This window comes from Carlito syrichta, unplaced genomic scaffold (assembly GCF_000164805.1).
Source record: "Carlito syrichta isolate Samal-C Ts95f unplaced genomic scaffold, Tarsius_syrichta-2.0.1 Scaffold313881, whole genome shotgun sequence".
NCBI classification, from domain to species: domain Eukaryota; kingdom Metazoa; phylum Chordata; class Mammalia; order Primates; family Tarsiidae; genus Carlito; species Carlito syrichta.
This window is the reverse complement of record NW_007257977.1, coordinates 542,458-567,626: the sequence shown is the minus strand read 5'-3', so window position 1 is coordinate 567,626 and position 25,169 is coordinate 542,458. Positions and strand designations below refer to the sequence as shown.

Below are 25,169 nucleotides of genomic sequence, written 5' to 3'. Positions count from 1 at the left end.
TCAATAGTGGGAGAGGTTGTCACTGCGTTGGAGGAGGGCAAATATGGGCACTCTCTGTACTTTCCACCCAATTTTGCCATGAATCTAAAACTGATTTAGAAAATAGAGCTTATTAAAAGGATTGGCAGAGCAGGAAACTGCCGGTGGGGAGCAGTGGGGGGAGACAGGAGTGGCAGTAGTGGGAATCTGCTGGGAAAGGGGGGTACACCTCATCAACAAGGGTACCTGTGTAATGAACATCTGTACACCTAACCCTGAATTATACCCCACATCTTTAAAATAAAAAAATTTTAAAAAAAATAAAAAATAAAAAGCTTATTAATTTAAAAACAATAAAGTCTATTTTTAAAAAAGAAACTATGTTCAGCACAGCACCACTTCTGCCATTTTTTTATTGCTCAAAGCAGTCACAAGACCAGCCAAATTTCAAGGGCTAGAGAAATAATCTCCACCTGTGGATGGGGAGTGGCGAGGTCATACTGGATAAAATGTGGAATGCGCTATTGTTGCATTATGGTGCCCACCTTTGGATACCACAATCTGCCATTTAAAGGTTTTTTGTTTGTTTGTTTGTTTTTTAACCTCTATCGATCCAAAAAAGGTGAGAGTTGAGAGAGTAGAAAAAAAGGAGCACTGAGAAGCCAAGACAATGGCCAGGCTCAGTGGATTAGCCTGTAATCCCAGCACTTTGGGAGGCCTAGGTGAATGGATTGGCTGAACCTGTGGGTTCGAGACCAGCCCCAGCACCTTGGTGAGACCTCATCTCTACAATATATCAAAAATTAGTTGGGTGTGGTAGTGCACACCTGTAGTTCCAGCTACTTGGAAGACTGAGGTGGAAGGATCGCTGGAGCCCAGCTGGTCAATGCTGGGGTGGCCATAAGTGTGCTACTGCACTCCAGCCTGGGTGACAGAGTGAGACACCAGCTCAAAAACAAAATAGGGATAATGACACCTAACCCTCGGGTGTTTATTTTAAAACAAAAGAAAGAAAAGGTGGGACAAAAAGCACCATGTGAGGAGACACAGAAAAGTTTAGATACACAATAATCATAATTCCTGAAAACAGGCTAAATTCACTCATTAAAAGACAAAAATTGTCAGAGTACAAAACAAATAATCAAAGTTATATGACATTCATTTTTTAAAAAAACCCTAAAAATGTAAAAACAAAGAAAAGTTGAAAGAAAAGTATAGAAATATATAAATGGCAAATTCTAGCCTGCAAAGAATGTTAGCTATACTAAATGAGGCTACACAAACTATAAGGCAAAAAAAAAATCATTACTAGATATTAAGAGAATCACTACAAAACAAACAAACCAGGGGTTGATAGTACATGGAGATAACATCGCCAATACTTTTTATAGTATTTTAAAGTTTCTAGTGCCAGAAGTGAGTGAAATCAAGTTAGTATCCGCCTATACAGACTGACCTCTTAGTCATACTTTTATCTTATTATACGTTCAACATAGAGAAATATACAAAAGCAAATGCAGCTGAATATTAATTGTGGTTGATTTGGGTATCACATACTTTTGAGTTAGTTTTTTCTTCATTTCTACCTTCTTTTTTTTTAAGTTTTCTATAGTGAGTGCATATTATTTGTATGCTGGGGGGGGGGGACAGAAAAAAAATAACCTTTTAGATCTCTTTGGGTTAGGAACTTTCCAGAAATCCAAGTCAAGTCCAACTTCTTCTGCCAACTGGTTTTTATGACTTTGTTTTCTAAACTTGGGAAAATTTAAATTACACAAAACTGATGTGTAATCAGTCAACTGTCATCACCATTGTCATCAAAAGCGCTTATTAAGCACCTTCGCTTTACATGGGGATGGACCAGGATGAAAGCTTACTATACAACCATGACCAAGTTCCACTGGTGAAGACAACATACCAGTGGGTAGAAACGTAAGAGAACTGGGAGCATCAAGTTTCACAGCAATAAAGAAGAGGCAGAACAAGAAATAGAAATTTAATGAAGGTTAGAGAAACAAAGAGCAGATTTACACACACACACACACAAACACACACACACACACACACACAACTGAGTTCTATAAGTCAATATCATTCAAATAAATTAGCGTCATTCCACAAATAGGGTTTCATAAATCAGAGTTAATGCGCTGGAGGAGGAATTTATGAAGAGAAAGACAAGGTGAAATGGAGGAAAGAGAGTGGGTTAGAATGGTCAGGTGAAGGGCAGTCCCTGAGGTGTCAGCATTTGCGATATGAGTGGGGTTAAGAGGACCAAGGGAAGAGCGCAGAGGTAGAAGTGTGACAGCCATAGACAATAAGCAGACATCAGAATTCAAGAAGTCATACAGGCAGGGCACAGTGACTCAAGTCTGTAGTCCTAGTACGTTGGGAGGCTGAGGTAAGGGAATTGCCTAAGCCCATGGGTTCGAGTCCAGTCCAGGCAACTCTACAATAAATCAAAAAATTAGCAAGCACCTGTAGTTCTGGCTACTTGGAAGGCTGAAGCGGAAAGATTGCCTGAGTCCAGCAGGTCGACACTGGAGTGGCCGTGAGTGTGCCACTGTACTCCAGCCTGGGCGACGGAGTGAGACTCCAACTCAAAAAAATAAAAATTTTTAAGTTAGAAAAAGTTTTGTTTTATTTCGAATCAGGGTCTCACTCTCACCCAGGCTGGAGTGCAGTTACACAATCACAGTTCACCATACCCTTGACCTCCTGGGCCCAGGCGATCATTCCACCTCAGCCTCTGGAGTAACTGGGACTACAAGTGCATGCCACTATATCTGACTAATTTTTTTTTCTTTGTAGAGACAAGGTCTCGCTGTGTTGCCCAGGCTGGTCTTGAACTCTTTGCTTGTCACCTCAGCCTCCCAAAGTGCTGGGATGACAGGCATGAGCCACTGTGCCTGGCCTTAAAGGTTAAAAAGTTTTTTTAAAAAAAGAAAGCATAAGCCGGGCTCGGTGCCTCAGCCTGTAATCCCAGCGCTTTGGGAGGCTGAGATGAGTGGATTGCCTGAGACCGCGGGTTCGAGACCCGCCTGGGCAACTTGGCGAGACCTCATCTCTACAATAAATCAAAAAATTAACCAGGTGTGGTAGCACACACCTGTAGTTCCAGCTACTTGGAAGGCTGAGGCGGAAGGATCACCGGAGCCCAGCAGGTCAAGGCTGCGGTGCCTGGGAGCGGACAACGCACTCCAGTCTGGGTGACAGAGTGAGACTCCAACTCAAAAAAAAAAAGAAAGCATAGGTGGTGTAAAAGACTTACACACACACACACACACACACACACACACACACACACACACACAACTGAGTTCTGTAAGTCTATATAATTCAAATAAATTAACGTCATTCCATAAATTGGATTTTTCTAAGCTAGCACATAAATTATTCAAATAGTTTGCACAAGTCACTGCCCCTGTTGTTTTAAAAATGTGACTTCAAAGAGCCCCCTTACAAGATCCCTTTCTATAAGAATAAAAAGATTTGCAATACAAAAAACAAAAGACAATGGAACAATTATTCAAACACCTGCTCAGATCCTCCTTACAGCTCCAGCAAATAGGAACCCTGTCATAGTGATTCCTAAAGGGCTGACAAATAGGGAGGGGATGGAGGGGAGGGAGAGAAGGGGAGGAACCCATGCTACTTTTGCAATCTCAAGGAATAAAACTCAGCAGAAGTGAAGAGGTAGGCAAAGGGAAGAAAAGCCTGTTCTGTTGCCACATACCTAACAAATAAGTTAGCCTCCCCTTTTGCCACTCTCAGAGCTGCCCTCACAAGGGTGACAGTGTGAGAAGTGGTGACTCCACTGACCACCACTGCCATTCAGATGATCTGCCCTTGTGCCTTTCTTTTCGATGTAGACATTTGAAACCTCTGTTTTGTTTTCTCCCTTTGTAGTTTCTTCATACACATGGTGTCTTAGTACATTGAAATCTCCCAAGAGTCAATGTCTTCTTCATTAGGTGACAGACTCTTGGAGGTGTCTTCCAGAGTCTCCCAAAGTGAATTTTACACATGCTATACACACCTCATATTTTAATTCAGAATTCAGAACATCCCAAACATGTTACCCATGTCTGGAGGAAAAAAAGTCACATAGTGATTTTGTGTAAAGGGGAAAGAGGCACAAAGATAAAAATATTTTTCTGATGTAGATAGATCAATTGGAGCAAACAGTGATCTCACCATTGCAGAGGGTTTCGTGGTTTATGAAATAGTTTCAGGAACATAATTTTATCTCATTCCTCAAGTCACTACTCTTCCTAACCCTTCAACAGTCCCCCAGCTCTAACTCCAGCTTAAAACACTTTAGTGATTTTTCCATTCCTCTTGGAATAAAGACCAAAGTAAAACCTGTATCATGTGATATCATCTACTGTTCTAACATTATCTCACAACACTCTGCCTTGTTGACTCCTCTGCTCCAGCCACACAGATGTCTACCAGTTCTTCAAATGGACGACACTTATCCATCTGTGTTCTGTGTTCTTTTCTATCCCCCATTCATTTTCATTCCTTCTTTTCCTTCAGTTTTCAGTTCCATTGTCAACCCCTCCGTCAATCTTCCTGACAAGGTCAAATTCCTTTAAGACAGTTCTACATACCTTCCTTTCTTAGAACTTGATCCAACTATAATTCCATTGTAATGCAATTATATCATTATATAATTCTTAGCACTTAGCCCAATTATAATTTTATATTAGTGTAGGACTATGTAAATGCCTTCTGTCTCCATCAGTAGACAATGGTAAGTTCCAAAAGGGCAAAAACAATGTCTGTTTTTGCCCATTAGTATATTCCTAATACCAGCTCAGTGCATGACATATATATTCTACAAACATGTAATAAGTGAATGAATGAAAAGTAATGTCTCTTCAGAGAGAAGATATGATATCCACATTTTGGAAATGTAGCAGCTGAGTCTGAGAAAGCATAGGATACTTTTTCAAAAAGTACAGACACTGGTATTGGATTCTAAAGTGATTGATTCCTGATTTTGAGGCCAGGGAATGCATCATTCAAAGGACTGGGAAGTACTATACAGCACAGAATAGGTGCACAGTGCAAATTTTTTGAATGAAGAAATACAAACAGAAATGAAAGTAGGATGGAACGGATTATAAACTCCAATATGGTTTTCATAGTGAAAGGGACAGTCTTGGCTGTGACACTGGACTGGTCACCTAGGCCACCTAGGCTTTTGTTCCCCAGCTGAAGGTTGAAGTCAATGATGTCCATGCTCTGCAGTTCTGAGTGTCTGTGCTTCCAAAGTCCTCACACCTTGGGTTGCTGTCTAACAGCAGGCACCTACATATGGTGGCTGAGTTACTTAGCAGCCCAGATTTGACTTTATGTTTTAGATCATTTTTAATGTATTCAAAGACCAATTATGCTATGCAACAAGAGGCAATTGCAGGAGCAGTTTCATCAAAGGAAACATATGACAGCTATAGAAACAATGGAAAGTTATTGCAGGGTGTTAAGCACAACAGATGGAAAAGCTTTGCTATAACCTTGACAGTTGACCCTGAGACTTCCAGATATGTGACATAATTATATGTAAGGAAGCAAAGAACATCTGGCCAAAAGGACAGTATTTTTTGAGCTTTCTGTTTCCATTGTTAAGTGAATCAGTAACCAGATGAGAGTTAAATAGAAAAAGAAAGGCCACCTTCTTCTCCCAAAATATTGTATGCTCTTAACCTGTCCCTCTCCTAATCAAGCTCCCCACTCAAGTGCTCTCCACCTAGAGATAGCTCACCTCTCTAATTCACCTGTCACACGCCCCCTGACCTAGCCCAACACTGACCTTACAACTCAATATTTTTCACAACTCCACGAGAAGTCCCATGACTTCTTCGAAGTCTTGCTCAAGTGCCATTTTCTCTTGGAAGCCTTTCACAGTGCTCTCAAGAAGTACTCAGGGCTACCTCCTCCAAACTCCCACAGCATTTGTTTATGCCCACATGACAGCCCTGTGGGCCTTCTGATGTATGTTATGGTTCCTTGTCTATCTGTCTGTGCCTGTCTCCTGTCCCCCTCACCCCACTATCTTCTGAAACCCTTGAAGATAGACACCAGGTCTTATTCATCATCACATACCCCATGTACACAGTGGCATGCTCAATATTTATGACAAGTGTTGAGTTAAATGCTAGGTGGCACTAACAAGAGACAAATTTATGTGATAGAAGAATGAGTCCTATTATGTCAGCCCATACAGTACATTTTTATCAAGGAGCTTTTAGTGACCCTGCATTCAACCCAAAAGAGTAACTCCAATCCTAAGAAGTGCAAGCACTCTGATATTCCAATAATGGAGTTCATTTTAAAAAGGCAGAATTACATTCTATTCCTTACCTTTTAGCTAAAATGATTCAACTCTTTTTCTAGGTCAGGCACAGAACTAGAGCTTTGCATGCATTATCTCATTTAATCCTCAAACAACCCTAAGTATTAATATTCCCATTTTAAAATAGAATAATTGGCTGGGTGTGGTGGCTCAAGTGTATAATCTCAGCACTTTGGGAGGCCGAGGCTAGTGAATTGCCTGAGCCCACAGGTTCAAGACCAGCCTGGGCAACATGCTGAGACCTCTTCTCTACAATAAATAAAAAAATAAGCTGGCATGGTAGCGCACACCTGTAGTTCCAGCTACTCAGAAGGCTGAGGCAGAAAGATCACCTGATCCCAGCAGGTCTAGGCTGCGGTGGCCGTGAGCGTGCCACTGCACTCCAGCCTGGGCAACAGAGTAAGTCTCCAACTCAAAAAATAAATAAATAAATACAATAGAATAGTTGAGATCTAAGTGAATGAGTTACTTTCCCCAGGCCACAGGATTAGTAAGTGACAGGCTGCACTGGGACTTGTACCCAAGTCAGCCTCACCCCAAAAGCTGAACCCCTTATCACCATGTTTTCTCGACCTAGCTTTTGGGCCAACCCTAGTGTGGGAACTATGAGTCATAATCTTTAATGTTTTTCTTTACCACTTTACTTCTTTTCACTTACTGTTAATTTAACTCACACAGAATATTTCACTTAGATATCACTTAGATATTTCATAATTCAACTTGGTAGAACTTTCATCACCCTTGTAACACTTAACAACATTTTTTTACATTTCAGAGTTGAGGGGTACAAGTGGGGATTTACTACATAAGTAGGTTGCATGCAGGTGAACTCTGGGTTTCTAGCTGGCCCTCTCTCTCCCTGATAGTGGAACAGGTACTCAGTGTACTCCCTCCCCTAGTAGTGTCTGGCATCTGCCAATCCCATCCTTGTCAACATTTTAAGGACTCACTTTTCCTCCACAATGTGCTCAAAAATGCTTAGGTATAAGAAAACTGAGAGACAGTGTTGTAACATAACTTAGCCAAGTCACATAGCTAGCAAAGACAAGAGCCCAGAATGAGCCCAAACTATTTGACTCCAGCACCCAAGTGCTATCACATACTTCCTTAGGGCACTTTGGCATCATTTCTAAGTCCACAGGTTGAAGCATCTGGCAATATGTTACCTACCCAATCCATTTCTGAGTCAATCCAATTGCAGTAACCAAAACCACATATGAATGCAAATGCCTTCTTTTCAAGAAAACAAAGTCCATGTGTATTCTATGCTGTTACTGCCAGATAATGGTGCTAAAATCTGGGCTAAGCTAACATTTTACTTCATGTACTTCCTTTAGATCCTCTCAGTTCTGCTTTTATCTCTAACTGGCATTGTCCTGCCTTGAACTTAATCTTTTTAGAAAATAGGTAACAGAAGACAACTGTCCACCATCATAGAAGTTCTACATATGAGATCTTTATAAACTAATAAGTGCTAATGTTTAATGAGGTTTTTTTTGTTTGTTTGCTTTTTGAGTTGGTGTTTCACTCCATCACCCAGGCATGCAGTGGCACTCTCACAGCCACCCCAGCATCGAACTGCCGGGCTCAGGCATTCTTCTGCCTCAACCTTCCAAGTAGCCGGAACTACAGGCACACACTACAATGCCCAGCTAATTTTTTTTATTATTGTAGAGAAGAGGTCTCGCCAAGTTGCCCAGGCTGGTCTCAAACCCATGAGCTTAGGCAATCCCCCACCCAAAGTGCTGGGATTACAGGCTTGAGCTACCACACCCGGCCAAGGTTTTATATTGTATGCCAGATACTGTGCTGAGCTCTTCTCTGAGATCCCTCACTTGTGCCATCCCTCTATTAACACTGTTTACAGGTGAAAAACTAAACCCAGAGAGGCTGAGAACCCTGCCTGAGGCTGGACCTCATTTGTGTCTGACTCCAGAGCTTGTACGCTTAACCACATAATTTATTCTCTGTACCTGTTGACACTATTCTAGTCTCTCCCCCTGTCCCTTTGATTAAGAAATGGTACCCAGAGAGAATTAAGAGGAGGGAACAAAAAGGAAATAAAGTACCTGATAACGCCCAAGTCGTCTCCATTCAAATCTACCATTTTCAAGACTAACATTTCCTTGTCTATATTTGAAGAATACCTAATCAGCAAAAAAAAGAAAAAAAAAAGCATAGTCAGTTCTATGTAACACCCTGACCTGCATGTGTGATGAAGCTGTTCTCTGAGCTGCCTCTCAGTAAGTGAGATGCTCTGAGAAGCAGTGGGCCTGCAAACTGCATCCAGGACCTCACTCCTCAATCAAGAAAATGGTTGGCAATTGTGATCAAAGTTTGGGGCACTAGCTCAACAAACTGGAGCTAAAAACATATTCTATATAATGCATAATATTATATAATATATATGCATTTCTTATAAAAAAAGATTTGGCTTTGAAATTTCTACTCACGTCAAATGTTAATGAAATCTCTGAAAAAGAACAGGAAGCATGCAAAATCAAAAGCATCCCAGATCTGCAACTTAAGTGTTCTTTTATGTCCTTTCGAGAGAAATCAGATTATATTTTCTAAAAATCAACTCCTTTGAAAGCTATTGAAACACATGCAGACAAATGTAAAATGTCAAGGGGCCAAGTTGAGACTGAGTTATTATTTTACACTGCCATCGCAACAAAGTACTCCCCTTCATTCACAAACCTGCTCCATCATTTTAAAAAAGATTTTTGAAAAAGACAAAATAATAATCTCTTTTAGTTGTTCCATTCAGTTATGTTGGTTTTATTTCTTACTCTTCATTCACATTTTTTATTCTTTCATCTTCTCTGTCTTGACTCACTGTCCTGGACTAAGATGACTTCTTCTGGATAACACGTAATAAAAGAGCTATTCATTAATTCAATAAGTATGTGTTATGTATATTTTTATCTCTATTTTGCAGATGAAAAAGCTGAGTGCCAATAAAGTAAGATAAGTAAATCACTAAAGTTCACACAACTAGGAAGCGATAAAACTAAGATGAGCCACAGTTGTTCCTGATTTCAAAGCCTGGAGTCTTTCAAACATCCATGTTGGCTCCCGTAGTCAATAAAGTGGGGAAAAAAATTGTGTACAGTGGTGTCCATTGTTACATTCACTCTTTGTTTCTGCTTGCCTTAGATTATAAAGATGTTTTAAAGGCATTTTAGCTTTAATATTCTCTTAGAATCTCACATACTCAGGTAACAACTCTGTACTCAGATTTTGTTGTTGTTCCCTAAAGTAAATGGCAACAATTTCATTTTGACAATTCCTCCTCACCTTTCTCTCTCTGACTGTGGATTCTGAAGGTAGGAATAAGGGCTTCGGTTGATCTGCACACCATCCACATTTCCTTTATTCATAAAGATTTTGCCTGGTTTCATGTTTCTGTGTGCAATCTCAATACTCTGAAGGTTAAAAAATAAGAGGGAAGAGAGTTATAAGCTTAGAAATCCTGGTGAGGGTAATGACTTAGTCAGCATAAACATAAAAGCCCTTAGTCAATAGAAACATAAGACAACTCCCTTTGTCTCCAATGTCCACACTATGGAATAAAAGCTGGAGAAAGATATGGTTGTTGTCATTCTGGAAGTAAACAGAAACGGCTTTCAATGTTGGAGCAAGAGGAAACATCATGTCAGACGGAAACACAGCACTAATTAATGTCTGAACTCACGAAGAGCCCCATCTCCTAGTCTCTCAGGACTGCTAAGTCAGGCACAATTTGCCATTTTAGATGACCACTATGAGAGATGCGGCTTCTACAAAACTAGGACAAGATTTGTTAACATGTAAATGTTCCCATCTCCCTACCCTCTCCATCCCACCACCTTCTAAGGCAGAGTTTTCAAACTTTTTTGACTGAGAACCATAATGAAAAATACATTTATAGTAAGTCCCTACAGGCAAACATTTCTGTTCCAAGAGCACATTCATAAGTCCAATTTGTTCATGAGTCCCAAAAAGTTAGCATAGGTATCCAACTAATACAATAGACTATATAGTACTATACTGTAATAGGTTTATAATACTTTTTCCTACAAATAATACATAAAAAACATACAAACAAAAAATAAAGAAAATATCTTTACTCTTACAGTACAGTACCTCGAAAAGTATAGTGAATGAACTTACATGATTAGACATGCAAACACATATTCACATCTTTGAAAATTTACAACTTAAAGGTTCGTGTGTAGGGGACTTACTGTATCGGTGTAACTTAACACACATCAACATCTGTATACTAAAGTTTTTAAAAAATCTGCATCCTAAAATAAAAGTTCACAAAGCAAACTATACCTTTACTGATATTCGCTGTGATATCTTGCAAGCTTACAATATATTTTATTGTATTTGAGTTGCTTTGTTTGTTTGTTTTCTTTGAGACAGGGTCTTACTCTGTCACTCAGGCTGGAGGGCAGTGGCATGAATACAATTCACTGTAGCCTTAAACTCCTGGGCTCAAGTGATCCTCCTGCCTCAGCCTCCTGAGTAGCTGGTACTGTAGGCTTGCACCACCATGCCTGGAAAGTCTTTTATTTAGTGCATCTCACAACCCATGAAATTGATGTCATAAGCCATTAATACATTGCAAGCCACAGCTTGAAAAATATTGTTGTAAAGAGATGTCTGCCTTTGCCAGCTGGATCTTGAATGTTGAGACTGACTTTGTGAGAGAAAAAAAAAAAAAAAACCCTGGAAGGCAGCAGAATGAAGAAAAAAACATTAGCAAGGATCCTATGCAAGAAAATAATAAGCTGAAAGACGGGATAGAGAGGAATTCAAGCTACCCGAACCAGGAATGGGAGAGGAGTTTGAGGGTCTTTGTTAGGAGCACCATGGAGGTCTGCAGCTGCCCTAAGAGGACTTGAGAAATGACAGTGCGTCTTTATGAACTGAATCCTCTTTGCTCTTTAGGAAATACAAAATAATTAAGATTATCTCTAATTACTTTTGGCTCTTTGATGGGTTTCTTTTTGTGTGACTTTATGCAGAGGACAGACCATGTAGATCTTATAATTTATAAGAAACCACAAGCCCAAATATGTTCTGTCTTTTTAGATGACTACATGGGGCTTACTGCCATAGAACCCACCTCTTCCAGTTAATCAGTGCCTCAGGCCTAACAGCCGATAGCTCAGGACCAAAAGCTAAAAGGGAGTCATGGAGGAGAGAGAAAGGCAACTTGCCAAGACTGTGCTCAGACTCAAATCTCATAGGGATGCTTCACAGCATGCCAAATCACTCCTACAACACTTGCGAGCAGTGGTAAGAACAGCTGTCCCTGGGGCACTTTGCCTACCTTCACGACACCAGTGACCATGTACTCAAAAGTTCGATTGCTAAATCCTTCACTGGCAATGACAAACACTGTGTACTGGAAATATCCTGCTGGACCTGAGTGTGTGTGAATGCCACTCAGTATGACATTGTCTCTTCTGTACAGGGATCCGTATTTACTCTGCAGTCTGTTCAGGACCTTCAAAAAAAAAACAAGACAAAAAGATGGAACTAAAATGAAGCATACCATAGGAGCTCAACGTGTGAAAAGACTGTGATGAGTTCAATCACTGATCCATACCAGTGACATCCCTTTCAAATGGCCCTTCACTCTATGTATGAATATGTCATCACAGTAACAACAACAAAGAGCAATAGCTAACGTTTTATAGATTCTTGCTAGGTGCAGGCACAATGCTAGGTATGTTATATATATTATGTCATTTTAAAATTTTGGTAACAACCACAAGAGCTTCCCAGGCATGGTTAACCCCATTTTTAGCAGAGATCATTGAAGTGCACAGAAGTTAAATAATTTTCCCATCGATCAAATACGTAGCAAGGTCAGACTCCAGATCCAAGTTCCCAAACTATAGAACCAATACTTTATTTGTTCTCCACTCAACAAATAATATTAATATCCAGACACTGTTTTAAGCACAAGAGGATATGAAGTTCTTACCTTGAAGATCTTTGTATTCTAGTGAAGGAGAAACACAATAAACAAGCAAATAAATATGTAATACTATACCATATAGCAATACATGCTATGAAGAAAAATATCATTGCATAAGGAAAAAGAAAGCGGTGGATGTTAGTGAGAAAAGCTCTTTTTGAAGAGGAGTTGTCTTAAAGCAGAAGCTTAAATGAAGAAAGCAAGCTGGTCATGCAATCTCTGGGGGGAAATCATCCTAGGCACATTGAACAGACAATGCCAAGCCCTCTTAGCTACTTTACTGCCTCACTTACCAAAAGGAAGAATTCAATATTCCCTGAAACAGACTTTTACACTTATTGGTCTAGGAGAAGCCATTCACTATGATGTAAGGACACCCCAGTAATCTTGAGAGAAATCATCTTGCCATCACTAACTCACAGCCATGTGGGTGAGCAACCTCAGAAGTAGATTCTTCAGGCTCAATCAAGCTTTCAAACAACTGCAGCACTAGCCAACATCTGAGAGCCTCATCATGACACAGAAGTTATGATGTATGGCTTCTGATCCAACATAAGTCAGAATCACCCAACCCAGTCATTCTGGGATTCCTGACCCCAGTAAACCCTGAGCAACAGTACATGATTATTGTTGTTTTAAGCCACTCAGTTTCTAAATGGTTTGTTATACAGCAACAGATAAATAATATGAAAAGACTCAGTAAATAAGTGCTCACTGAATTAATCATTCAATGAACATCTGAATGCATAACTAGTGTCTTTGTGAGGCACACATACATTAAGAAAACAGCACTGAGTACTGATGCTGTTGAGAACCTGTTGCTGATAAAACTTTTATCAACTGCAATATGAAGTTTGGTAATTTTATGGCTTCTTTGTGAAAGAGTATTCAAAAATGATCCAGCAAAAGTGTTAAACCCAGAACAACCATTAGCAATGTTTACCTTAAGTATGGCATAGACAGTCTGATCAACTGTCTTCCTGAAAAATAAACTACAAAGCTCTCATGTTTATTGTTTGCCAATTTCTGTGGTGTAAATACTCCCTCTGTCATCAATTTCAAGCTTCCAAAAGCTTAACAACCAGTTCCCAATGGTCCTGATTATTTTACAATCTGCTTTTGTGAGCTGGTTGGTACAAGCCAGTTCCAGCACACCACTGGTGCATAGGAGAATAGCCGCTTATATGCTATGTACTTAACATACATAAAGATAACCATTCAACCTTTTCTATTTTAGGTGAAGAGCTACACCACCCTCATTCCATTCATGAGGTCAATGAAGCAGGAAGAATATTTTGCAAATTGTCTTGCCACACTAACCTATCCATGCCCCAAAGACTGGTTGTTAGGTTGCCATGTTTACATAAGCAACCCTGTGATACAAAGTGAATATGGAAAGGAAACATCCACATCACCACACTAGCATCCTTCTGTATCCCTTCTGCTTGATCCTACTTCCAGCCCCAACTCTTTATCTTACATATTCTTCCCCACAGTAACTACTACATTCATGAAGGAGAGATGTCTCTAAAGAGAACGGAAAATGATCAGTGAAGGGGCACCATAAAAGCTGAACTAAAGTCAAAAGCTGATGTTCTTAAAATTCTTCAAAGAAGATAGGCAGGTAGTGGAGAAAAAGAAATGCAAGTCAATTTTAAATCCCCCTGAACTTCATCCCATTTTATTCCTAAAGAACTGTAACATAGGATTTTAGAAGTAAACGTGTTTTTCATGTCTATTCAAGAGTTAAGCTCTTAAAAACAGATTATGAGTTTTGAATTTTAAAACAAAAAAGACTACAAACAGCACACAGACATCTTTTTATAAAACACAATCTCTGATATAAAGCCAGACACATGGGACTTCTGTAGGGAAAAAAAAACAATAAGAAAAGTAAAACCCAATCATATAATAACAATGCCAGCAAATAGCCATTATAAATAGCATGTTTCCCACGTCATGAAAGGAGGGGCATTTTAGCCCAGAACAAAACAGTTACATTAACATCTATAGCTCATTTCTTTGTCTTCAGTTTCCATTTCATTTCCTGTTGCTAACACTCTTGGGAGCATGACATAGAAAGAGTTAGAAAATCATTGTTTTCCTGTCCTACCTCAGTGCACAGATATCTTTTCTAATCTTCATTCTTTGCTGGAAATGTCATCAATCTTAAAGCTGAGACTTAGAACCTACATAAAACCAGATATTATAAATAAGCTTGATGACACTTATTTAGCTACATTTATTTTTCACACCTTCCCTTGAGTTAACTTGGAAAAACTGAGTTCATTTAAAGGCCTTCCCACCGGGTTTTGGATTGCATGGGGAAGTAAAAATAGGAAGAGATGGTTAAATGGTGCCCACTATTGACTTGATAGCAACACCCGAAACCTCTCTGCCCTCTCCCCTCCACTCCCAAATCTACCTTTTGACACTTCTATTTCTGCTAAATGAGGCTGCCATTTCCTCATAAGAACCTCATCACTGATTTCTCAGAAAAGCAGTATAGTACAGTGGTCATGAGTATGGACTTAGGTTCTAAGATGCCTACGTTTGAATCCCACCTCTAACAGATCCTATCTGTACAACCTTGGATAAAGTTACTTAGTCCTCTGTAACTTGGTTTCCCACTCTGTCAAATGACATCATAATAGCATCTCCCTCAAAGAACCGTTTGGAGGATTCAAAAAGTTAGTATATATAAGGCACTCAGAACAGTGCCTGGCTCAGCATGAGTATTATGTTAAGTGTTAGCTTTGATGTCTATTCCTCCCCAAGTTTCATTAGCATTTAAATTCATTTCTTACCACCAGTGTAACCTCACTGCCATCACATTGGTTTAAGATCCTTCCGGCAACCCTAACTTTCCTTTCTTGTTTTTTCACTCTTCCAACACCTTGTAAAAACTCCCCTGTGCAAAGTACTCACTGAAATACCTAGTATGCCGGGCTCAGTGGCTCAGCCTGTAATCCCGCGTCTTTGGGAGGCTGAGGTGAGTGAATTGCCTGAGCAGCGAGACTTCATCTCTACAATAAATCAAAAAATCAGCCGGGCGTGGTAGCGCGTGCCTGTAATTCCAGCTACTCAGAAGGCTGAGGTGGAAGGATCACTGGAGCCCAGCAGGTCAAGGCTGCGGTGGCCGGGAGCGGCCACTGCACTCCAGTCTGGGCGACAGAGTGAGACTCCAACTCAAAAAAAAAAAAGAAAAGAAAAAGAAAAAGAAATACCTAGTATGCTTACTGTTTTTCTAACTGGATCCTCCCAGTCGTCTCACTATCAGTTTAAAGAATCCGCTCATTTGTGTCCTTACCTCTAGTTCTGCTCTATTCTAGTCCATATCAAACATCGTTTTCTGATTAACCATCCTAAAACAAAATGGTGCTCCCATTACTCTGCCGCTCAAAAGTTTTCTGACTCCATATCACCCACAGAATTAAAAATAACCTGGTGTCCCAGGCCCTCCACAATTATAACAAACATACCTCCTAGGTACATCTCCAACTGCACACCTCTATATGTCCTAATAAATGTCCTCTCTTCCCTCAAAAAATAGTCTACATTTCTCCTTTGTGCCTCTCTGTGTTCATGCTGTCCCTTTCCCCTGATATCTCTCCCTCCCCATTTTGATCATTTAAATTCTAGTCACTCAAGTGTCACTTCCTCTATGAAAACGTATTCCTAATTCACATTCCCTGAATCCCCTTAGGATGGTCTTAAAAGACTACAAGTTCACAAATTCTCTCTTCAAGACGCAAGGCTTAATTTTCCACCCTTGAGTGTAGACTGGACTTAGTGATTTGCTTCGCGAATAGAACGAATGAAAGTCATGATGTGTAACTTCTGAACCTGGGTCATAAAAGGTGCTGTGGCTTCTTCCTTGCTCATTCTCTTGGATCACTCACTCTAAGGGAGTCCCGCTGCTGTGGCTTGAGGATAAGAAGCACTAGAAACTGAGGTCTCCCTCCTGACAACAGCTGAATGAGTCAACCATCTTGGAAGTGGATCTTCCAGCCTGAGTCAAGCCTTCAGATGGCTGCATTCTTTACCATCATCTTGATTGCAAGAGAACCTAAGCCAGAGCCACCTAGCCAAGCCAGTTCTGAATTCCTGATCCACTGACCATGCACAATAACAAATGTTTATTGTTTTAAGCCACCACATTTTGGGATAATAGACAATTAATATACCACCATACCTTCCTCCAGTGAATTATAGCTATTTGTGTATTTCTGTTTTTGTCCTTCCTTCTATCCACCAACTAGATAATAACCTCATGAGGGATGTGGATTATGAATCACTTCGCTGTGTATGCCCTAAAGTGACTAGCAAAGAACCTTACAAAAAGCAGTCAGCTGGGTGTGGTGGCTCACACCTGTAATCCCAGCACTTTGAGAGGCAGAGGCAAGAGGATTGCTTGAGCCCAGGGGTTGGAGACTAGCCTGGGCAACTTGGCGAGATGTCATCTCTAAAATAAACTGAAAAAGTAGCCAGATGCATGCCTGTAGTTCCAGCTACTTGGAAGGTTGAGTGGAAGGATCACCTGAGCCCAGCCGATCAAGGCTGTGGTAGCTGCGAGCATGCCACTGCACTCCAACCCGGGCAATAGAGTGAGACTCTGACTCAAAAGAAAGAAAACATTTTTTAAAAAGCAGGTAGTCAATGCATTTTTCCCCTCTAAGAGAATAGAATGATGTCACTTTTAAGAATGTGGGCTCTGGGCTTAAGTATACTTCAGAATTCAGCTCTATCGTTTGCTAACCGTGAATTTTGGAAAATTACTTGCCTTCTCTAAGACTCACTTTCCTTATCCACTTATAAAATGGAGATAACAACGAAACCACCTCACCATTTTGTCGTAATTGTAGGAGTGTAGAAAACACGTAAATGCCTGCTCCTCATGCTTCTGCAGATGGGAGAGGCTTCCACTCCCCTCCCCAAGAGGGAAAGATGTTGGAGTGATGCCTGTAGGCCATCCCAACACCCCTCTCACTGGCCTCTTCGTGCAGCAGAAGCAAAGTGTTTAACAGGTGAGGCTGATAGAACTTGACACTGCATGATCGACATTTATGGTCATTGTTCTGGTCAATGTTCCAGCTTCTCCTCTTTCTTACATTTGCAAATATTTGAGTAGACATAACAGAGCACATAATCTCTTTGTGAACTGATCCAATGATAAAATATAACCAGATCAGGGCTTAGAAACTGGCTGAGAGATAGAACTGGAAGTCTCTCTCTCTCTCTCTCTCTCTCTCTCTCTCTCTCTCTCTTTTTCTCAATCTCCTCCTCCTTTCCCCTACTCCCTCCCTTCATTCATCCAGACTTTTCTTTCTCTTTCTCTGCCTGCTATAGGCCTCAGGCAGTCCAGGACTTTCCAGGACTTTCCATGCACCTTTCTGCTAAGGTCAGCTGTCTCCACAGGTGGGTAACAAGAATCTAAATTTGGGAAAACTCATACAAATTTTTTCTATACCATATTTTACAATACCCTTAAGAGAGGTGATATGTTCTTTTTAAATTTTTGTTATAGAAATTTTCAAACCCATACAAAAATAATCAGAATAATATTATATAATGAAGCCCCCTGCACCTATCCTCCAGCTTCTGCAATTTCAAGTTCATGATCAAAATCATTTCAGTGTTGCATTGTCATTCTCATCCGATTCTTATATCTATTCTCAATTGTGTGGTGACTTGGGGGAGGGGTTAGTGATTAACTGGCCCTCTTCAAGTTCTAATGAGGAGGATTAAATGAAAAAATATATGTGTAGGTCACCTGGAACATTATAAGCTTTAAAAGAAACATTAGCATTAATAATGACGATGAACCATCAGCAAAATTGAAGACAAGTTTTGACCAAGATAACTTAGGTTGGAATAATGAGGATCATTCTTCTTGTAAGACTGTCTGCTAGATGATCAAGAGTTTATAAGTGGAGGTTGTAGAAACTCACTGGGTGAGAAATGTCTTCGTTCCTGTCACATTCACCCACGGACCCTTCTTTAAACCATGTCACTTCTTTCTCCCTTCAATCACTTACCTCCAGCCTGAGTCTTTGGGATACCATGCCTATGTCGATGCTGACGAATACAGTTCGATTGGACCCATCAGGTTCCGCCAAGATGAAAGCACGACTATATAGCCTTGTGAGGACACCCCGTGCATTCTGGCCAGTTTTACTATAGCCCATCTAAAGAGAAAGCGAGAATCAGAGCCACTGTCTCACCCTCTGCTACCAGAAACCGGGCACAAATATATAGTAATAGATTACTTGGGAAAGACAAAGAAAAAAAAAATCCACATGACGCAGACTCTGAGTGAGATAATATACGTGTTTCCCAGAATTAAAAAAAAAAAAGAAAGAAAGAACGCCAAAGTCATAAAATAGGCTTTGTTCTTCTGTGCATAAAAATGCAAAGACAAACTATCGATCAGAAGCTATTCACAAGGAGGGAGCTGGTGTGACTCTAAAATTCCATACTATAAGACCTTTCTGGGCCTTTTAGTATTTTGAAGCAAAAACTATCCTGCCTATCTAAGGTACTATAGGAGAAAATATTTCCCCTACTTTCACCACACATTGCCCAGGAACACTCTGGAGATGGAAGACTGTCTCATGTTGGTTACTGGGCATGTGATTTTGTTTTCTGAAGAAACTTGTATCTTTGTAATTAAGTAAACTATGCTGAGGTTACCTCATCCTGGCTTTTACCATAGTACCACTCCCTAAGCCAAGTCAAATCACATACACCTATCCCAAGCCACTTCTTTCACCATGTCATAAAACCCACCCTTCAAAACAACAACTGGGTCTTCAGCATGCCCTCTCTATGCTTGTTTTACCCCTCCTGGGAATGTTCGCTTTGGTTTCCCATTCCAGGGTCACTTTTCAGAACGGGCAGCCAGAGATAAGTCCTATAATCTAAAGATTATTTGATATGAAGGAACAAATCCCATCAGACAACTTCATGCTCTGCTTTCCTTGGGAAGAATTGACATAAATGGATATTTCTGCCATCATAGCCAAGAAATTGCATGTTAGCCATCAGTAGGCCACACCTAACATATAGAATTATTTTTATTTCATTTGATTTCCACAGTGTTGGTCCATACTAGGTTTCCAGATTTAAAGTTGCCTACATAGTTCACGTGAGAGATTGAAGTCTTCAAATCTTCAATCTGGAGATTTTTTGGCTGCTCTTAAAAAACTGCAAGATAGGACATTCTTATGTGGTAACAATCACCTACCACCATATTCATTCTTTGTACTTTTTTTTAAACCATAGCCCCACCATGTCCTACTTTCCCCTCAAACTGCAGATTCACTCTACATTTATCACCTTACCCTGGCCTGACTCAGTCATTTATGGTACCTGCCCACCCCTGTAGAATTCAAGTTTGCCATCCCTGCCAATTGACTTTACAAGGAGTTGTGATTGAACCAAAGTTTCCCTCTTCCTTCTAGTATGACACTCACAGTGCTAGACAGCAGCAAAGCAAATAAAAAAGCTAGAAGAAGATGATGTAATAATCAAGAAGGAACACAGGATAAAAAATAGTACAATTACTTATTTTAGTCTCCTCAAGGAGCCCATCATTTACTTACCAAATTGATATCTGATACTTGTCCTGTGCAGTCAGCTCGCCCAACGCCAATATGGTAGCCACTGAAGTTCTGAAACAATGGCGGCTCCGTGGTATGAGTCACTGGAGAAGTCTGGGTGCCATTGAGGCCCTGAGTGGCTGTGGAGCCCTCAGTGGCCAGAGGGCTTTGGGTGGTTGAAAAACCATGGCCTCCTGAATCTAAGACAGAATAAGAAATTTGAGAAACAACATCTCAGCCCACTTATTCATTCACATCAATTAGACTATAGTACATAGGTTCCAGTTTCTAAGGAAAACCCTTCATATATTGTCTTACACATAGATACAGTGGGAAACATCTTGGGAACATGTGTGAAATCATAGTCCTAAGATTTCTTTTTCTTAGATGAGAGCTGTTTCAGAATAATGATCAAGGCCTCCGTCAATGCCCTTCAGCTCCTCATCACCAGCCGTTTCTTGTCAAACTCACCCCCTTCACTCTTCTGTTCCAGCCAAACTAAACAGGCACCAGGTTTCTGGCTCACCACCTACTAAATTCAGCCTCTGGAGATTGGTTTTCTCCAGTCTCTCCATCCAGACCTCTCACTCCTTTCCACCCCAATCTCCACCACTCACTTCAGAGTTGGCCCATTTCCACCACACCTAGATCCAACTCAACTCCTTGTCTCCAAGATGCCACCCAGCTGTCTCTACCCTGGCTTTGATCCTCTTCAATCTTCAATCTCCTAAAGACTTTTCTTTTCTTTTTTTTTTTTTTATTGAGTCAAGCTCTCATTCTGTCACCCAGGCTGGAGTGCAAAGGCACAATCACAGTTCATCGCATTCTCAATCTCCTGGGCTTAGGTGATCCTTCCACCACAGCCCCCAAGTAGCTGGGACTATGGATATGTGCCACCACAGTCAGCTAATTTTTTTATTTTTGTAGAGATGAGGTCTCACTATGTTGCCTAGGTTGGTTTCAGACTCCTGAGCTCAAGCAGTCCTCCTGTCTTGGCCTCTCAAAGTGCCGAATTACAGGCATGAGGCACCTTGACACTCAGCCAACATTTTGCTTTTTAATATGACCTAAACACTGTACACTTGTTGATATAGTGATTCCTGGGCTCAAGCAATCCTCCTGTCTTGGCCTCTCAAAGTGCTGGGATTACAGGCATGAGGCATCTTGTGCACCCAGCCAAGACTTTTCTTTTCAATGTGACCTAGAACACTATATGCCTGTTGATATTGTCTCATCATATTTTAATTATTCTCATATCTATGTGTGTGTGTTTATACACATATATTCTATATTAATGTGTATGTATATCTCTATCACACACACACACACACACACACACACACACACACACACACACACACACACTCATAAATTGCAAGGGAGGTAGAATGGCATGGAGATTAAGAAGGCAGGTGCCAGAAGCAAACTTCCTGGGCTTGAAACCTTATTCTATCACTTCCTCAATGAACAAATTGCTTAACCTAGTATACACCAATTTTCTCTTCTATAAAATGGAGATAATATCCTTCCCAGAGTTGTTTTGTGCAATAATTATGAGTGTATGAGAACAATGACTGATCTATTAGACATTTTATATATACATTTGTTTGTTTGTTTCCACTCTTCAGACAATAGCCAGAAGTATCCAAGGCAACAAATGTTCATGTCAGAAAGCATTAGTTCAGAAAGCATTTAGGCAAAAGATTTATAGACAATTCCTTCTGGGACCCTAGGATTTTGGAGCTCAATAAATCTTAGAGATCACCTAGTTCAACCTCCTCAGTTTTGCAGACAAGAAAACTAAAACTCAGAAAAGTGACTTAACCAAGAATTCATAGAGAGCATATGATAAATCCAGTGTCCCATCCAGATCCTCAAACTCAGAACCTGGTGCTCTTTTGATCAAATTCTAGGTGAATTAGAATCCATGTCTCCCCATCTCCATGCCCACATTTTCTACAAGACATCACCTGTTGCAAGGAAGGAAGCAGGCGCCTTTGCCCTTGCCTCACTGTGACCAGCACAGGAATGTTGTGCCAACCAAAGCCAAACCTACTGCATAGCCAAGGGCAAGTTCTTTGCAATCTCAGGTTCTCAGTTTCCCCTTGTGTAAAATTGCACTAATGTGTACTGGAGGACTGGCACCTACCTTGATAGGATTTTTGTGAGGATTACGTGAGAAAATTATCTAGATTCTTACTATAGGGCTTGACACAGAAACTGTTGAATAAGCGGTAACTACGGGTGTAAGAACAGTTACTTTTATTATGAATAACCTCCCTGAGTCTCAGTCTCCTGATTCTCTAACCTTAAGAGTTAAAACTGAATAAGTCTAAGGAGCCTTTCATTTCTGTCAGTTCATGACCCTACTCTGCCCACTGCTGGTTCAGAGGATCTCTATTCTCTGTGACTGCCAAGAATTCAAAGCACAGGGACATGGTAGAGAATATGCTGGAAAACAAAAGAGAATACAAAAGTGAAAACTGAGGTGGAAATACCATCTTCTTCTCTACTTGACCTGAGACCAGCCCTCCCTTTACTTTGGTCAAAGTATCTAATCCTCACTTGTCTTTTCTACTCATTTAATAACTGTGTAATATAACACTGATGCAAAGCCTCCGTCAAAAGCCCATTGCCAATATTTCCTGTAAATGTAGACTACAGAGTTTTCAAAAAATGTTTTAAAGTCTACCAACATTAAAAAGAAAATAGAAGATGGCTAAAAAATTCCAATTTACAGGTTTTCTTAAAAACTCAGGAGACCTAAGACCATGTGTCATCATGACAACAAACAGCTGGCACTTGGGAGGGACTGTGGACCTCCCTCACCAGAATCACACCTGCCTCCCCTGGTGTCCACCTCCTCTCTCCACCTCATTTATAGAACTTGATTGGCCCTCATACGAACTTGAGTTTGAGACTCCTTTCTCGAAAGCTTTTCACAAACTAATGAACATTCAGTGGGTCTTTCACTTTTTGCCCCCAGGAGATGATGCCAACAAGAAGACAAAAAGAAATATTAGAGGCTTGGGGCAAAAACTGACATTACTGGGCCTTGACATATCTTGGGCTGTGCTTAGATCAACAGAAAATTTAATGGCAAACATGTATATGTCAGAATGCCTGTCAACTGACTACTTGGGAACAAAGGTCAGGTTAATTTTTTTTTTTAAATTATCAATGGCTGGGCTCGGTGACTCAGCCTGTAATCCTGCGCTTTGGGAGGCCGAGGTGAGTGGATTGCCTGAACCCGCGGGTTCGAGACCCGCCTGGGCAACTAGGCGAGACCTCATCTCTACAATAAATCAAAAATTAGCTGGGTGTGGTAGTGTGAGCCTGTAGTTCCAGCTACTTGGAAGGCTGAAGTGGAAGGATCACTGGAGCCCAGCAGGTCGAGGCTACAGTGACTGGGAGTGGCCACTGCACTCCAGTCTGGATGACTGAGTGAGACTCCAACTCAAAAAAAAGAAGAAAGAAAGAAAAAAAAAACTATCAATGCAGACAATTAGGGCAACTAACAGAAATGAAGATTACCATCCCAGGCTGCTTATGTACACATTGAATTCTTAGCAGACACTGGTTTTCACCTCAGTGTCCCCAGTAATTAAGAAATCTCCTACAGGCCTAAAAATAGAATCCAAGAGAGTCCATGACACTTGCCTTTGTGATTTTCAATGGTCCCACTGGTGATAAATAAGAGGCTGAGAAGAGCCACCGTAATGGCAGTCATCATTACAAGGAGGAAAATCAGGAACGTCTCCAAGGTAGAGAAGGTGCGTTTGGCCATTTCTCCAGAGGTACCACAGTGACAGAAGAAGAAAAACAGAGGAGGAAGAAAAAGAATCACAAATTAAAATGCATATGCTTCGAGCTGCCCAAGACTAAGCTATCTTAGTTCTTTCATATTAATAACAAGAATGGCAAGTACAGAGCACACTTACCACTGGTTCCATAGCCCAAGCCTACGGCAGACAAGACCAGTCAATTACAGAACTCTTTTTAAAGCTTGGATGTGCTTTCCAAATTGTTCTCAACACAATGCTCCTCCTGTCAGCCACCACTCATGATCTGGCACTGGCAACTGAGCTAAAATCTATTTGCACTCCCTGGCCATATCATACTGCTTTCATCTATGGTAGTGATGTTGATTATGGGTCTGTACATAGATCTGGGCTGGGAGTGCTTCTGTCAACAAAGATGGTTGATGCAAACAAGCATACTGCTTGCACCTCGGAGAAGGCTTGCTGGGGTTAGGGCCATACCGTGTGGCCACCGGCTAAGTAAAATTATCTCGTCCTTACAGAGGTGAAACCCATAATTCGTCCTTTAAACTTTGTGTACTCTAACTTTCAGTTATTACCTGGTGAGAAATGGGCATGGAAAGGGGAATTCATATCTCTGGTCTTAAGCCAAGCATTAGTAAAATTTTCCTCTTCAGTTATCAGAAGGATCTCACACATTTTGTAAACCCTGTATCAAAGAACGAGGATCAAGAATGTCCCTGTGTTCTACAAAAGCATAAAATATCCTTATGGATTCCTTAAGATGTTTAAGAAGAATTCATCTTCCCTCAGAGGGACTATACAAGCTAAAAACCCAGAGAATGTAATGGGAAAAAGAATTATGTGGTGCTTAAAAATTGAGTTCTGACGTCTGACTCCAGAGTTCAAATCTCACTTCTACCATTTACTGAGTGACCTTGGGAAATCCTTCCCCAATACCAAACCTCTGTTTTTCCATCTTTAAATAGGAATATGACAATGATAATTTTAGTACCTATCTCATATAGTTCCTGTAAAAATAAAATGATATGATACAACAATTCTTCTTTTGTTTCATGGAATATAATAAGCATTCAAAATGTTAGTATTCATTATTAGGTTTTAAAATAGCAAAGACTCTGTGCTCCTCCCTGTCCTTAAAGGAAGTTTTAGAGGAGACTAGTGTTAAAAGATTATTGCAATTACACGTGAGATCTTTAGAGTTCATTTTTTGAACCTGTGCTTTAGGAAGCCTGAGTAGTGAGATGGGATTGGGATCCCAGGATTCGCCTCCAAAATGAGTAATTTGTGGCCAAGGTGCTGCTAACCCCAGGAGTTACAAAATGGCAACAAGGGGTATATTTAGTATGGCCCAGACAATGTTTTGTTTCAATTTGACTTAGGTAACAAGATTTAAAAAATAATATTTATAGTTTATCTGTAAAGATACAGTTTACATTTAGAAATCTGAACCGGGCTCAGTG

At 40.5% G+C, this 25,169-nt stretch overlaps 1 protein-coding gene across 2 annotated transcripts in view; it reads right to left on the bottom strand.

The window, feature by feature from the left end:
* ASAH2 (N-acylsphingosine amidohydrolase 2) overlaps positions 1-23,711 on the bottom strand; it is a 65,626-nt gene extending 41,915 nt beyond the window's left edge. For both annotated transcript variants that reach the window (XM_021718848.1, XM_021718849.1), the window contains exons 1-6: positions 23,585-23,711; positions 19,928-20,124; positions 18,362-18,511; positions 11,670-11,846; positions 9,644-9,771; positions 8,413-8,490 (exon numbers count right to left, since the gene is read on the bottom strand). In XM_021718848.1, the coding sequence (XP_021574523.1) occupies positions 8,413-8,490; positions 9,644-9,771; positions 11,670-11,846; positions 18,362-18,511; positions 19,928-20,124; positions 23,585-23,711 (857 nt within the window). The remainder of the gene's footprint in view (positions 1-8,412; positions 8,491-9,643; positions 9,772-11,669; positions 11,847-18,361; positions 18,512-19,927; positions 20,125-23,584) is intronic.
* Positions 23,712-25,169: the final 1,458 nt, after the last annotated feature.